The sequence below is a fragment of the Zonotrichia albicollis genome, chromosome 21 (assembly GCF_047830755.1).
Source record: "Zonotrichia albicollis isolate bZonAlb1 chromosome 21, bZonAlb1.hap1, whole genome shotgun sequence".
Classification (NCBI taxonomy): Eukaryota; Metazoa; Chordata; class Aves; order Passeriformes; family Passerellidae; genus Zonotrichia; species Zonotrichia albicollis.
Window position 1 is genome coordinate 8088227 of NC_133839.1, and position 15309 is coordinate 8103535.

At 45.5% G+C, this 15309-nt stretch overlaps 1 protein-coding gene across 9 annotated transcripts in view; it reads right to left on the bottom strand.

Annotated features, from left to right (window-relative positions):
• Positions 1-12160, bottom strand: part of RAPGEF1 (Rap guanine nucleotide exchange factor 1) — an 82187-nt gene extending 70027 nt beyond the window's left edge. For 4 of the 9 annotated variants that reach the window (XM_074556637.1, XM_074556634.1, XM_074556636.1 and 1 more), the window contains exon 1: positions 11935-12159. In XM_074556637.1, coding sequence (XP_074412738.1) covers positions 11935-11959 — 25 coding nt within the window. In that variant the 5' untranslated portion in view covers positions 11960-12159. Of the gene's footprint in view, positions 1-6356; positions 6441-11934 lie in introns of all 9 variants that reach the window. The other 5 variants (XM_074556635.1, XM_074556631.1, XM_074556638.1 and 2 more) reach the window with 3 other exon arrangements.
• Between the last annotated feature and the right edge of the window lie 3149 nt (positions 12161-15309).

Consider the following 15309-nt stretch of genomic DNA (forward strand, 5'->3'; position numbering starts at 1 on the left):
ACTGCCATGTGAGGTTTCCCACCACCCTGATTTTCTGGAGTAGGACAGAAGAAAGGAAAACCATCCTGCACAACAGGAGAAGGAGACAAGGACTCTGGTATTTCCCCCCAAAGCACATGCACAGAGAGAGGTCAGCACAGACCTCTGCTCACAAGCCTGGCTGCTACTGCCTTTGATATTTGTCCCAGCCAAGTGTGAAACTCAAGAGAAGCATGTGGCCAAGTGAGTCAGACCCCTGCATTCTGCAAGTGCTCCTCCCCTACTTATTATAGCTCATCCTTCACTTTGCCCTGGGACACCAGAGCATTTTCTATCCACTGCTCAATCACAGCAGCTCCTCCAGTTCCTTCCACTCACCAGCACGAAATTCATGCCCTTCACCTCCCAGAGGTGACATCCCTGTTATCTTCCAAATAAGATGTGCTCTTCATCTGCAGTTATCATGCAGAAATATCCCCATAAAAACCCAGGATAAACTGCTTCCTTCATTTCACCCAAAGGCCAAGGCAATTACTGCAGAACTTGTAGTTTGCATCAGTAAACACAGATGTCATAGTCTTGGGTTATCTGATTTTCAATTTGGAGGACTATGTTAAAACAAAACCAAACCAAAACCAAACCAAACTCACCCAGATTTCTCCTGACAAGCAAATTGTTAAACTGGCCCAAAATCATATTTTACCAACTGCAAAAGAGAAATACAGGAGATTCTTCAGCTGGTATGAATCAGGATAAAAGGCATTTCACAGCTGTAGAAGTGAGAATATTTTGGGAAAAAGAGATGTTTTTAATTCCCTCTAGTTCTTTTAATAAATTCTAAACATCATGGCTTAAAATAATCCTGACAGACCAAGCAGGCCAGACCTTCCTATCCAATAAAGTACAACTCTGCACTCACTGCCTCAAAACTGTTCTCTACTCTCTTGGGTAAAATAGCAGGGATGGAGGGAAAGAAACTATTTAGACTGAAGAGGAGAAACCTCTACTCAGACCCATTTGTTTTACTCTGCAAGTATTGACAGATGAGTAATGAAAACTTTGCTGCAGACACACACTGTTCTTCAAGGCAGCATCAGTTAATAAACCACAACCGCAGCTGCAAAAATATTAAGGAATTTAACCAAATGACTCCTTCAAGGGCAAAGGATGCAGGAGGAGCCAGTTTTTTGTGCTTTGTTATCATCCCAAAGGTTAAGATCAGAGCATGCAGCATCAACACAAACCAGTGTTACTGTTTTGGACATAAAAGCTTTGAATAACAATTTCATTAAATGTATACAACTGGGTACTAATATTTCTAGTATGACTCTTTTCCATTATGATAATATTTGAAACTTAGTGTACTATGTTGCCAAAGCTTTTAGATGTGAATTATCTCATCTGAAAAGAATTAAATGGTAAAAACAAATTAACAGTAACAATAAAACTAACAGCCTGTTAGCTGTCAGAACCACAGGAGCACCACGGCTGGAAGAAACCTTCAAGATGATCTGATCCAAGTGTCAGCCATCATCTCCCCAAAACCACATTCCCAAGAGCCACATCCAGACATCTCCTGAACACTTCCAGAGACAGAAACTCCACCACTTCTCTGGGCAACTCATTCCAAGGCCTGACCTCTCCTTCAGTGGAAAATCTGAGCCCTCTCACAGGACAAGCCTGGTAGCATTGGTGAAAAGGGTGCTCTGCAGGCATTGCAGACTTGGATCAGGATGCTGACCCACAGCCATATTAACAGCTCATGCATGCTGGGAATAATTCCAGAAGCAGCTGTGCCCACAGTGGATGGGGGAATTTTTTGGTGACATTACCAATGGAGCTCCAGCAGAGTGGATAACCAATGGTTCTAACCTTAGGCACAATTATTTAGTTCTTTCAGGACTTGAGTTGTGCCCACAGTGGCTAGGGGAATTTTTTGGTGACATTACCAGTGGAGCTCCAGCAGAGTGGATAACCAATGGTTCTAACCTTAGGCACAATTATTTAGTCCTTACAGAGCTTGAGAATTATCCAAGCAATGACACGGGCAATCAACACCCTTCCAACATTCTTTTTAGTGTTACTAACACCCTTACACACCTTGCTGCCAAAAGACCCTCAGGATTTATAGATAAATTCCTCAGCCCAGAGCAAAATAGGGTTTGGAGCTTGACACCCAGCAGACTGCCAGCCAAATGGAAGCTCAGGGAAATTCTCCTGGGTATCACTTGTGGTGCACCTGATGTCCCCAGGGAGCCCTCTGAGTGGAACACACACCTCACCTCTGAGGCCTAATGAAGCAGGTTGTGTTTCAGGATAAAATCTAAGTGCTGCCAATGAATATTTAGGGAATTTATGCAAGTGCTTTCACCCAAGACACACAGGAACAAAACCATCTTTGTTTAAAGGCTACCTGGAAATAGGCATAGAGAGTTAACAAGTACAAATTCTCTCCTTGCATGGTTTTTAAGTGTTTCTTTGCCCTGCAATTGTTACCAGCCCTTTATTGGCAGCCCACCCTTCACTGCCCTCTGAACTGTCTCCAAAACACACATTATTTGCTTTTTTCCCCAAAGATTTTGCTTTTCCTTGTCATTCCCCATTCCAGGCCGTTCACAAGTCACGTTTGCCAAATGGCTACAAACACAGACAGCTACATTTTCAATTTTGCCATAATGAAGGCCCTTTTTGAAGCCTCTCTTTTCTCCTCAGCCTTCTTCAGAAGATGTGCAGAAATTTAAATAAATTTTAATATCCATTCCTTCACAAATTTTGACAGAAATTGGCCAGTAAAACCAAGAGTTGTAGCAGAGGATGGATGAGCTATCACACTGCCTTATGTAAGGATGTTACAGATTAAGGAAGAGAGGTGCAGACAAGGAGCAAACTTATCTCTGAGAGATGTGCCAAGTTATGCATGAAAACTCCCTGGTTTTTTAAAGGGATTTTGTGCACCTGAATATCACAAAACTGGCCAGAGTTGAGAGTGCCAGCTCATGGACTTTAAACACCATTCCTTAAATTCACTCCATCATTTTCGCAGAGTGATTCCACAATGTTCCAAAGTGTTTCTCCTGTAAAACAGCATCCCAGACAGAGCAGGGGAGAGGAGTGGCACTGATTCTAATGAGAAAGAGCAAACAGCTACACACAGAAAAAGAACAAAAAAACTGAGCTGAAAACAGAGAAACTCCCCACCTCAGTTTGTCAGTTAGTTTCTAGGTATTGCTTATAATGATACAAGATTGTGGGGTTTTTTTAAAGTCATGTGACTTTCAGATGCATCATGGTTTTGGGTACCACAATTTTTTCCCACACAGCAGCTCTGGAGAAGCAATTCCAAGCAGTAAAAGTTAAACTCAACCCCTGCACTGCTCCTACCATGCTCTGTCAAAAATCTGGCATCAGCCTGAACATCTGATTTCATGTGACCTTTCAAGGGTATTTATACAAACAAACCACCTCCTGCACCAACCAGTGCTCTACATTTTCTGCAAATCCCTGTAAATTCATGGATGAGTTCTAACTAAACCTTTTGGCAGAATTCCCTAGTTCCTCAAATGTATTATTCTTATATATAATTCTACTAAGAAAAATAGAAAATGTAGACTTAAAAAAAATAAGATGGAAAAGATATATCCAAAAAGGGATATTTCATTTTTTTGTATATGAAAGTTGCAGTACACATCACTGTCGAATGTGAAAAGCAAGGCTGCATTAAGGAAAAAAGGAAAAGGAAAAAAAAAGGCAAAATGCTCAAATTGACAAAGCTAATATGGTTGGAGCACAACTGAAAGGATCATAAAACACCCAAGAAAAACGGTGTTTAAACAGTATTGTCCTGCTAACTGAACCCATTGTCAGATGGATTCACTGAGCTCTGCTCTCCAGAATTGATTGGAATGTACTCTACAACCAGAACTGCAATATTGATCTCCCTGGGTGCCCTTTGTTACATTTGGTTCGTAAAGGAAACTTTCTAAATATGGAATTAATTCCTGAGGCTACTGCAGAACCTCTTGGGCAGCACAGACAGGACCCAAAAAAACCCATCAGAAGACAAGGGATAAAACAATATGTGCTGCACATTTGGAACACACTTGTTTTGGTTCCTATTTTAATTATTAAAGACTCCCTGCAAAGTACAGCTGAGTGGATACAGAACTATTTATTCAGTCTCCCAGTAAAATTCTATCAAGGTTTAATCAAGCAACCAAGCTGCAGTATCTGCTTCCTCCAACCTTACCAGCTGTGAGCAACTATTCTTTGATTTTAACCTCCACTGATTTTTTCCTTTCTTTCCAGAAGCCTAAAAAAGAAAATTTTCTTTCAAACCCCAAGATTTTGTACACGTCAGGGATGAAATTAAAGATCTTGTTTAGAATATAAATGGGACTGGTTCAGTGAATATGTTAAGTACTCAACAAAGGGCATCCCCCCATGAAGCCTTCAGAGAGAAAGAATGAGAGCATGAGAGTGCAAGCAAGCTTTAACCTCCCTCCCTGGGCAGAATAATGGATTAGGATTTCCTCAGAGGAACTGATGGCCATGCCAAGATGTTAACTTACATCACAAAGTGCACAGCATTTTCATGGCACCAGAAGAAAAACTCTACCCAAAGCAGCAGACACTGCTACCCAGATAAAGTAAGATAATACAAAACATAAGATTTTTTTTTCAATTCAAAAAGCCTCATTTCTGTAATTAAGAAATCTCTTCTTCAGTGCCACCTGTGCTCATTCGACCCTCAGTGTGGATATAAAATTGGAACCAAAATATTATTTAGAATATAGCTCTTATCAATTCTCAGAGTTTCCTAAATATGATACAGTAGAAAAGAGGTGTAGGAGAACCAGTCCTCCCAAATCCTGTGAATATTGTACCTCCCACAACACCAAGTGAACACTCTGATAAAGGCTTTTCCCTCTACTTGATTCTATTCACTTCTCCCTTGCTCTCACAAGGAAACATTTTCTTACAAACGCCACAGAAAGTGCTAGCAGCTCAAACAGCAAAGGGATTTAACATGAAGAGACTGTTTCCAAGCCGGAGAGCTTTCACTGAAATATGCAACCCAAATAAAAGCAGATCAATAATGTGATCCATCAGCCTTCTCAGGCTGCTCCACAGAACATGTGAGGACATCATTTCTCACTCACACAGATGAAATTGTTTGCTCTGTCACTGCCAGTGTCAGACACCTTAAGAAGAGATTGGAAATGCATTTTTAAGAGTGGATGCAGTGGGTCAGGGAATAAAGCTGTAATTTGTCAGGATGCAGCAAAACGTGAAGAGCACAAGTGCAGAACATTCCTTTGGCAGCACGTCCCAACCTGCAGGATTCCTGCAGCTTTTCCGGACTGCTGAAATTCATCTTGTGTCTCTGTGCCTTGGAACAGACTCCATGGAAGCTGTTGGGAACGTCCTCCTTGCCTAATTTCCCCTCTGCCATCCTCTGTCCCCTCCTCACACGCAACTCAGCCCCTGCTCCCTCCTCTCCCATCACTGCTGGGTTGGGCATCCTCTCAATTTTCTCATCTTTCAACCCATTCCATCCACATGTGATGCTCCTTTTTCCTTCTCTGGCCACCTCTTTATACACCTTCCAGTGCTGGGGCTGCAAATTCAAACTTGCAAAGACAATAAATCTAGTTTTCCTTCAACCTGTTCTCCCTTTTCCTGATTTCAAGCCCTGAGAATGACACACTGTTCTCCCTTACCATCCCCTCATCCCATTATGTTCTACAATATTTCTCAACTGTAACCAGTAAGACAAAAATTACAAATAACCAAGCTAATATCCTTGCAATAACTATGTGATTTTAATACTCTTTCCATGACACTGGCTGAATCCCATAGTCATATACCAACAAACAAAAAGGAAAAATGTAACTCCAAAGCAGAATTTTTCAAGATTTCAGGCACTTACAGCATAATAAATTTTCAATTCTTTTCATAGAGAAAAGCCTATTCTGTCACAAATCTGAGAAGCTGAAGGAGCTCTCTCCATGTATAGGATTTTTCTCCAGATAATGCAATGTCTCTACAGGCAAAATACAAGCTGGAAGGATTCATTTCATGCTAAGCAACAATACACAGAGGACAACAGCTTCCCAAACTAGCAAAAGATCCCAAATCTTGAGCTCCAGCAGAAAAAATGTTGTGACTATATGCTTTGGAAAACTGAACAAGTTACATCCACTACATGTATTCAAACTATGCAAAATGATGGGTGTGGTGAGGAGGGGGAGAGAGGAAGGAGGCTATTAAATCACCTTCCCTGTAATTCTGACATGTAATTTGTTATTTTTAATATACAACATAGTTTCAGGTGTTTTATCTGGCACAAAGACAGAAAATGTTCTTTATCATCTTACCTTTGCTGGGGTACAAGGGATCTTCCAAACTGGGTGCTACGGTAACAAACAACTCCAGCTCCCACTAGCTCAACTGAGAGCTACCTATAATACACATAAATGATTGAGTGATTGAATTAAACCTGATCAGCCATCAAATGCCTCTGCCAAGGAAGGGACAACATCTCTCCAGCTTCTTTAAAATGAAGTTTAGAAAGTTAACTCCTCGTGTTCCTTCACTCGCAGCTCAAATGCTGTTAAGATTCTGGATGGAATGCTCTCCTTCCTAAGATTGTAAGTCAACAGCAAAGCTCATTTTGCCAATTCTACCCTCAGGCTTTCCACTTTGCAATAAATTAGGTCTTAATGTATATTTCTTTAAAAAGAAAGACCACACCTTTGCATTAGACTCTACCTGCACCTACACTAGAGTTTCTAGAACATCAACTGCAATTCAAAACTTCCAAAAATATTAACAGAAGCCCAAGGAAATCTGAAAGAGGAGTTACAGATTGACTCCCTTCCCTAGAAACAAACACCCAGGTTTCTTCCACTCAGGCAATATATTGCAGCAAGCAGAGCCACACAAGTGAATCAAGAGATCTAAATGAGGGATATTTGTTTTACGATCTTGACTGACAGTGAACTTCCACTCCTCTCTTGTCCTGCCAGGAGTTTAGCAAGAGCCAGTGAGTTACCACCACATAAAAATCACAACCAACAGATATATTTAGTCACTGTGGTTCAAGGAAAACGATTGCTTACGCTGAAAATAAATTTAGCAATTGTTTCTGATTTTCACTGACTAAGGCACAACCCAGCTGCTTCACATTCCAGTAGCCTTCAGCTGTCTTCTTGCTCCACTCCTTGCCCACTTCCTTCTTACAACTGCTAAGACCATCTCAATCCTGCAGCATTTTGGAACACACCACCTGTCAGCCTACAGTGGCCTACAAAAGATGCCAAATTCTGCTCCTTGTGCCATTTTGTAGAAACCAGTGATCATCTTGTACCTGACCATGTGAAAATTACCAAACACCCAGTACAAAAATAACAACTAAATAAACTATTTAGTGCAATACAACACAGCCTGAATGGCTGGTGCTGTTTAAAGAAGTTACAGTAAAACACAGGTGGGATGTCTCTATGGGAGCAGCACAGGAGGTGCTAAAAGCCTGACGAAGGAAGAATTGGAACTGAATTACCTTTGGGGTTGAGAGAGAAGTTTTTTGAAGGGTCTAAATTTTAGATTTGCAGGTAACTCCTATTTTGCTTGAAAATCACAAGCAGAGAAGCACTTAAGCTGGTCAACTGCAAAATTTTCTAACCTGAAACCCCTCACTTAATATTGAGAAATATGGTACAGCTGTGAATGCACAACAGGACTGAGACAGTCCTGCCTAGTAACCCACCTAAGCCTGACAGACAAAGAGAAACTGCATAAAACTGAACAGGTATATAAAACAGGCAGGCTGATTTCCATAAAATGATCCAAGGCATGATGACAGTTCAAAATATACCCTCTGCAAAAACAAAATCTCCAGGAAACTTCACATTTGTACAAAAACATCCGCAGATGAACAATTCAGGATCACATAAATTGGCACGGAGGGCTCCAAATAGAACATTAAATTCCTACAAAGATGGGAATAATGTGACCTCCTGAATTGCTTCTTCAATTTTGTCATTTTCTTAAGAACAGAGTTCTCCTGGAATTACCCCTAGATGTTTATCCAACCAATACTAAAGGATGACAATTTGAGGTGAATTTGCTTATCAGGCAAGTGCTTATGAGTAAAAAGTAAAGCCAATACTGTTTGTGGTCTACTGGGAATAAACACATCCCAGTGAGTCCTGAGCAGAACAGAGATGACTGCCTGCACTCCAGGTACCTAACACCTGAAACAGCTCTCTCAAACAACCTTCAGCAGGCAGCTATTGAAAAAACAAGTTCACAAGGGAAATGAAAACCCTGAAAGAAATAACAAGACTAAGACTGAAAACACCAAGTAGAATAAACCTTCAAAATATGGCACCCATATGTTCTTTGGTTTTAATAAAAGGGCATTTTTGACTTGTTTCATGACAAGCTTTTGGTGTCTAACTCCTCCCTTACTCTCCCTGAATGATGCAGAGTAGCTGAATTCCCTGCAGCACGTAATCCATCAGGTAAATAAAAACAGGAATTCGTGCATCGCCATGGTAACGGGAAACCAAAGCAGAATCTGTGACCTTCTCTGCTCTTTCTTGGCATCTCTATTTTGGATTTCACATCAAAAAGGGAGAGAGCAAATATTTTCTGAAAGTGAAGACAAAAAGTCACAGTTCTGGAGTAAAGAGAAGCCAATGGCCATTCTTCCTCTTCCAGCCAAGGAGGGTTTTGCTTTGGAAAAGTGTCTGGAAGTCTCCTGGTGGGAGCCTAACAAAGCAGGGGCTCTAACACCAGCAAACCCCATCTTCCCCTACACTACCAGATGGCTGCCCTTCACTGCAAAGCACAGCTCTGAATTGCTCTACAGTGACCCTTCTGTTGATTAAACAGCAGCACTGAGAGGCTCCAGAGGGAGCCTTGTCTGCTCTTCCCTCATGGACAGGATGGAAGCTGTTATCTCTAATCATTTATTATTGTTTTTTATTGAGTGCCAACAAGGTGTTTCAGTTAAGGACCCGGGGAGCAGATGTTTGAGGGTCTCTGGGGGTCTAACCCTGCAAGGGGTAACACATTTTTTTCCAGCAGGCTGTCTAGATGGACACACAAGTTAAACCAAAGCCCACTCCAAAGTTTGTCACCATGGCTTGTGACCAGGCAATAGTCTATTGTATTTATAACATAATGCATGAATTTCTGACCCTGTAAGAAAAATAAATTCAAATGTACACGAATGCACAGACCTTGGACCTCACAGCGTTTGTTTCATGAGCCTGTATCCTTTGTTCTGCTACTGTACACGTTTTGACAAACATTACCCCTGAGCGGCTGTGGTGTTACAGGCTGTGTTTATTCGGTGACGCTATTAACCAAACTGTTTGTGTCAATCAGAAGTTCAAACACTCAGGAACAGAGATGGAGACAGTGCTGCTCTGGAACAGCTGGCTCCCAGCCCTCCTTTCCCGTCTCTTCTCTTCCCATTTATATTTGGACTGGATTATTATTTTTTTTTTAATATCCTTCCTAAAGAAATGAAAGTACAAGCAGTTGAAAGATGAGAGATTCACAGATTTACAGTTTCTCTTGTTCAGCAAATCATCACTGTGATAGCCTTCCACTAGAACAAATGTCCCTGCATCAGGGCTTCTCCCACTGCATCTTCCACCTGCACACTCACAGCACAGACCTGGGGATGGATCTTGCACCATCCTTGAATTCTTCAGCGGGAGCTCAGTGTGGCTGGTCTCTCGGTTGTGCAGGGTATGACTTTTATATGGTATTTTATTGCTATTATATGGTATTTTATATGGCATTTTATATTTATATGGTATTTCTTGGCCTCTCTGCTCCATTGTTTATGGAACCGTGCTGAGTTTGTGTGTGTCTCCAGAGTGATCTTCCTGTGCCTGAACTCCTCACACTGCCTCTCTGGTGTGGAGCTCTATTTACTATTCTCCCAGGGTTATTTACTGCACGCGAATAAACAAAACGTGATCACTTATTTATACGTCTGTAATTACTGTCTACAGTTACTAAATCCCAAGCCAAATTCACCTCCAGCATAAACAAGTGGCAATTATTCCAGAGCTGGCCTGAGGTCTGTGTACTCTGCTAACACCTTCCCTGCTCGCTGGAGTAAGGGACAAGCACGGAAAAGCTCAGCAGGAGCAAAACTACGCTGGGATTCTCTGAAAGGGACGGTGCACGGGATTAACCTGGGATATTTCTGGAGCAACATTTGTCCCCTGATGCCGAGCACACTTGTCAGACAGTAACTCAGCGCGGAGAGCTGGAAGCACGCCGAGGTGCTGCACGGAGAGGCGGCTGGCAGGCTGCTCATCCCCCGGGGCCGCTGCGGAACACACGGAGCACACCAGGCTGCGATGAGCACGGCCAGGAGGAGATGCTACCGACCCGCATCCCCTGGAGCCGGGGATCCTTCCTGCATCCCTGGCTGCTGCCCTAGGAAGCCTGGATGCTCCTGTCCTAGGAAGCCTGGATGCTCCTGTCCTGGGAAATCTGGATGCTCCTGCCCTGGGGAGCCTGGATGCTCCTGCCCTGGGGAGCCTGGATGCTCCTGCCCTGGGAAACCTGGATGCTCCTGTCCTGAGAAACCTGGATGCTCCTGCTCTGGGGAGCCTGGATGTTCCTGCCCTAGGGAGCCTGGATGCTCCTGCTCTGGGAAGCCTGGATGCTCCTGTCCTGGGAAGCCTGGATGTTCCTGCCCTGGGGAGCCTGGATGCTCCTGTCCTGAGAAACCTGGATGCTCCTGCCTTGGGGAGCCTGGATGCTCCTGTCCTGAGAAACCTGGATGCTCCTGCTCTGGGGAGCCTGGATGTTCCTGCCCTAGGGAGCCTGGATGCTCCTGCTCTGGGAAGCCTGGATGCTCCTGTCCTGGGAAGCCTGGATGTTCCTGCCCTGGGGAGCCTGGATGCTCCTGTCCTGAGAAACCTGGATGCTCCTGCCTTGGGGAGCCTGGATGCTCCTGCCCTGGGAAGCCTGGATGCTCCTGCCCCGCGTTCACCCAGGAGGAGACAGCCGAGCCATTCCCCACAATGAAATATACAAAACAGCATCGATTTCTTCCTCTGCTAATTAAATGCAACATAATTAAACTACGTAACTTCGCCGCTTGATTTGCACAACACTAATTGAATCTTTAAGCGTACTACTCCCACTACAGAGAAAAACAGGGTCATTCAACCATCTAAAGTGACAACTGAGAAGCAGGCACGACTCCAGAAGCGCGGAGAGACAATATGATCCGTGCTTGAGCGTTTCCTTGTGAGAGCTGGAGGAACCTCAGCAGCCTCCCCTGGCTCTGGCTCTCGTGAGTACCCCAGCAGAGGGGAAGAGGGAGGAAAAAAACCTGCAAGGTCCCTCTGACATTTGCCCACGGACTCATCTTTTCTCATCCTGCACAAACACCAGGAGAGGAAAGTTGGGAGAAGTTGAAATTAATCATTGTAGGCCCCAAAGCGCTGCAGCGCCCGGCTGTGCTGATGCTCGGCGGCACGGCAAGGAGGGAACGGGTGCGAGAACACAAAAAATAAAATAAAGGAACTAGGGGGGAAAAGAGGCAAACAACGAGGAAAAAGGAAAACGCGGCGGAGACACAAAGCCCGAGCCAAACAGCGCTCGGGCACTGCGGGAGCAGCCCCGGGGGGACGCGCAGAGCATCCCCCGCGGCCCCGGGCCCAGCCCCGGCCCCGCTGCCCGCCCGCGCTGTCAGGAGCCCCCGGGGGAGCCTGGCCGGGCGCGGGGGTCCCTGCGCGGCTCCCCCCGCCCCGCCGGGCCCGCCAGGCCCGCGGCACCGCCGGCACCTCCCGCAGCTCCCGCAGCCCCGGCGGCTCCGGCTCCTCCGGCGGCTCCGCGGGGCGGGCGGCGAGCGCGGCCGGCCCGGCGCGTCCCCCCCTCCCGGCTGCCCCGGGCCTCCCTCCCGGCGCTCACCTGCTTTCTCGATCTTGCCGGACATGTCGGAGCCGGCGCTCGGCGCTCAGGCCCGGCGGCGCACGGAGCCGGCGCTCGGGGCTGCCGGGCTCCCGCTGCTGCCGGGCGCGATGCGGGAGAGGCTCCAGCGGCGGCCGTGGAGCTGCGCCCGCCCCCTGCCCGCTCCGCGGGCCGCGACGGGAAGGGGCGGCCCGGGGCTCCCGCCGCGCACGCCCAGCGCCCGGCGCCGCCTCCCGGCCACAAAGGGAACCGCGGGGCGGGGCCGCCGCCGGGGCGGGCACGGAACCGCCGGGCCCCGGGATGGGCATCGGGATCCTGGGATGGACATCGGGATCAAGGGATGGAATCCTGGCATGGGCATCGGGATCGAGGGGTGGACATCGGGATCGAGGGGTGGGCATCGGGATCCTGGGGTGGGCACCGGGATCGTGGGATGGGCATCGGGATCCTGGGATGGAATCCCAGGATGGGCATCGGGATCCTGAGATAGGCATCGGGATCAAGGGATGGAATCCCGGGATAGGCACTGGGATCGAGGAACGGGCATCGGGATCCTGGGATGGACATCAGGATCTGTGATTGGTCTCGTGTAGATGTTTAGAATTAGTGAATTAGTGACCATTCACGGCAGAGCTAGCTCTCTCTCTGTCTGAGCCACAGACCTTTGCTATCATTCTTTTCTTTTCTATTCTTAGCTTAGGTAGCTTTTTGAAATGAAACTATTCTATTCTATTCTATTCTATTCTATTCTATTCTATTCTATTCTATTCTTTCAGTATAGTTATAATGTAATATATATATAATAAAATAATAAATCAAGCCTTCTGAAACATGGAGTCAGATCTACCTCTCTTCTCTCATCCTGAAAACCCCTGTGGACACTGTCACACCAGAGCATCGTCACAGCACCTACAGACACCCCAAACCCACACTCAGGGCAGGCAGATGTGAGCCCAGGTTGCCCAGCAGGGCTGCTGGAAGGCCCAGAGCAGCCCCAGCCAGCTCTGTGACCCTGCTCCTGTCCCCTGACACCCCAGTTCCGTGTCTGCCACCCCAGCCTGCACACACTGCTTTAATCTGAGCCCAGTGGCAGTGGCAGCTCCCTGGGGACAAGTGGCTTCACTCCACAGGGAGGTGACAACACAGCCCGGGGAGAGGGCTCTGGGCAATAATAAAATAATTATGGTCCTGTTTGGAAATGAACTCATTTCTACAACTTAATTAGGGACAAACATCTCAACAATGACTTACAGGTAGCCCTGTGCTACGGGCCAATAAATCTGCAGCCTGGTGAGCTGTCAGAGGTTGTTTACTTCCCTTACCAAATAAATCATTCACGAGGCTGCTATTTTTGTAAGCTTTCCTTACACACAACTTTGAAAATGACTTCATGAGCTGTTTAAACATCTCACACACCCAGGGATAGGCAAAAGGTACAGCAGGAAATGTCTAAGAGGCAGAGTATGCATTTTTCTCCCAATTTTTTTCGTTGAGAGGCTTATGGAGAGATCCTGAGTGCATTTACTTAATAAATCCAATTTTGAAAAAGCAAGATTTAGGTGGAGGCTTTCCCCTGGCTCACACAGATGTAAATGGTGGCTGTGGCAGCCACGCTGAGCTGTGCTGACTCACTGGTATTAGTGAGCAGTAGTAACAGGGAGCTGCAGAGGGTGATGCTAATGAGAGCAGACCCGACTGGGAGTACACACAGGAAGCAGACAGATGAAGTAACAAGCTGCTATTCTTACACCCTCCCGTTTTCAGGCTTGGGCAAGGGAGAAGGAGCGTGTGTGCAATAATGTGAGATATGAACAGAACAGCTACTAAATTGGAAGGTCTTTTCATAGTCTCTGATATAAAAAGCCCCGTTGTGCCCATGATGTGTTGCCTTCCGGGGGATGCTGGAGTTTCTCTCGTGGTTTCTGCATTGAGATGTAACTCACAACGCTGGGAAAACCTGATGCTTCCAAATATCCCCTGGAGTCAGCTGGGGAAAAACAGCTCAGAGCTGATGGTGTCCATCTGAGCGTGTTGTTAAGGGCAGAGCTGTGGCTGGAGAGCAGGAGGAGGTCTGTGAAGAGAGATGTCACTTTTCAGGCTGGTACAGGGCAGTGTGAGACCCACAGGGATGGTTCTTGCAGCACATTTGGGTACAGGGAAAGGGATGGCAGGAGCTGGTTGCCTTCAAGAGGGAGAAATGCTGAACACCCCACAAAAAGCCAAATTTTCAAGTGCTGATGCTACATCAGGAAGAAGAAATGAAGAATATGTTGGGTACCTGCTTTGTTACCGATGAGAGCACAGTGCTAAAGTTCACCTTGCAGCCAGAGACGTGCCAGATGTGGGGGCAACATCTGGAGCCTCCTTCCCTGAATATTTCTTCGCTGGGAGAAGAAGGCAGCAAAAGCTGCAGACGGTGGAACCCCTCTCTGGAGGCTGCCCCAGACGGGCTGGCAGCACCGAGGGAAAGCCACAGCCACAAAGTGCAGCCCCACAGGGTCATTTCCTGAGTCACTGAGCTGTACAGCTGACCCACTGAACGGGGAAATTGTGCAAGAAGTGCCGGCGAGGCTGGAGCTGCGCAGTTACAGAGCTCTCCTGCCCTCTAGTGAGGCTCAGCCCAAATCCCGGCTGATCCCATCCCAGCCCTGCTCTCCTGTTCCCCTCCCGCTTGTGGGATCAGGGCTCTCTCTGCTGGGTCTGTCCTGCAGAAATCTCAGGGGGTAGCGGCCATTCATCCCAAAAAAACCTGTCAGAGTGGGCTCTAGTAGCATGGAATAACTGGGAAGTTATTTAAAGGGAAATTATTAGTATTATTGTTATTATTATTATTATTTAGTAGTGTTAAATTAGTATTTTAGTATTAAATTACTATTCACTATTAGTAATTTTTAGTTTTTAATTAATATTACTAATTTTAGTATTAAATTAGTATTTAGTATTAAATTACTAATTAGTATTAGTATTAAAATAAATTATATTTATTTTTCTTATTATTAAGGGAAATTATTTAGGGAAATACAGTTTTTAATAGTAAAATTAGTAATTTCTTCTTCTTTTCTTCTTCTTCTTCTCCTCCTTCTTCTTCTTTTCTTCTCCTTCTTCTCCTTCTCCATCTCTTCTTCTTCTCCTCCTCCTCCTCCTTCTCTTCTTCTTCTCCTCCTTTTCTTCTCCTTCTCCTTTTCCTTTTCTTCTTCTTCTTCTCCTCCTCCTTTTCTTCTCCTTCTCCTTTTCTTCTTCTTCTCCTCCTCCTCTTCTTCTTCTTTTTTTCTTCTTCTTCCTCCTCTTCTTCCTCTTCTTTCCACTACTACTATTATTGTTGTTGTCTTGTTGTTATTTTATTTTTATTTTAATTTTTAGTTTTAGTTTTATTAT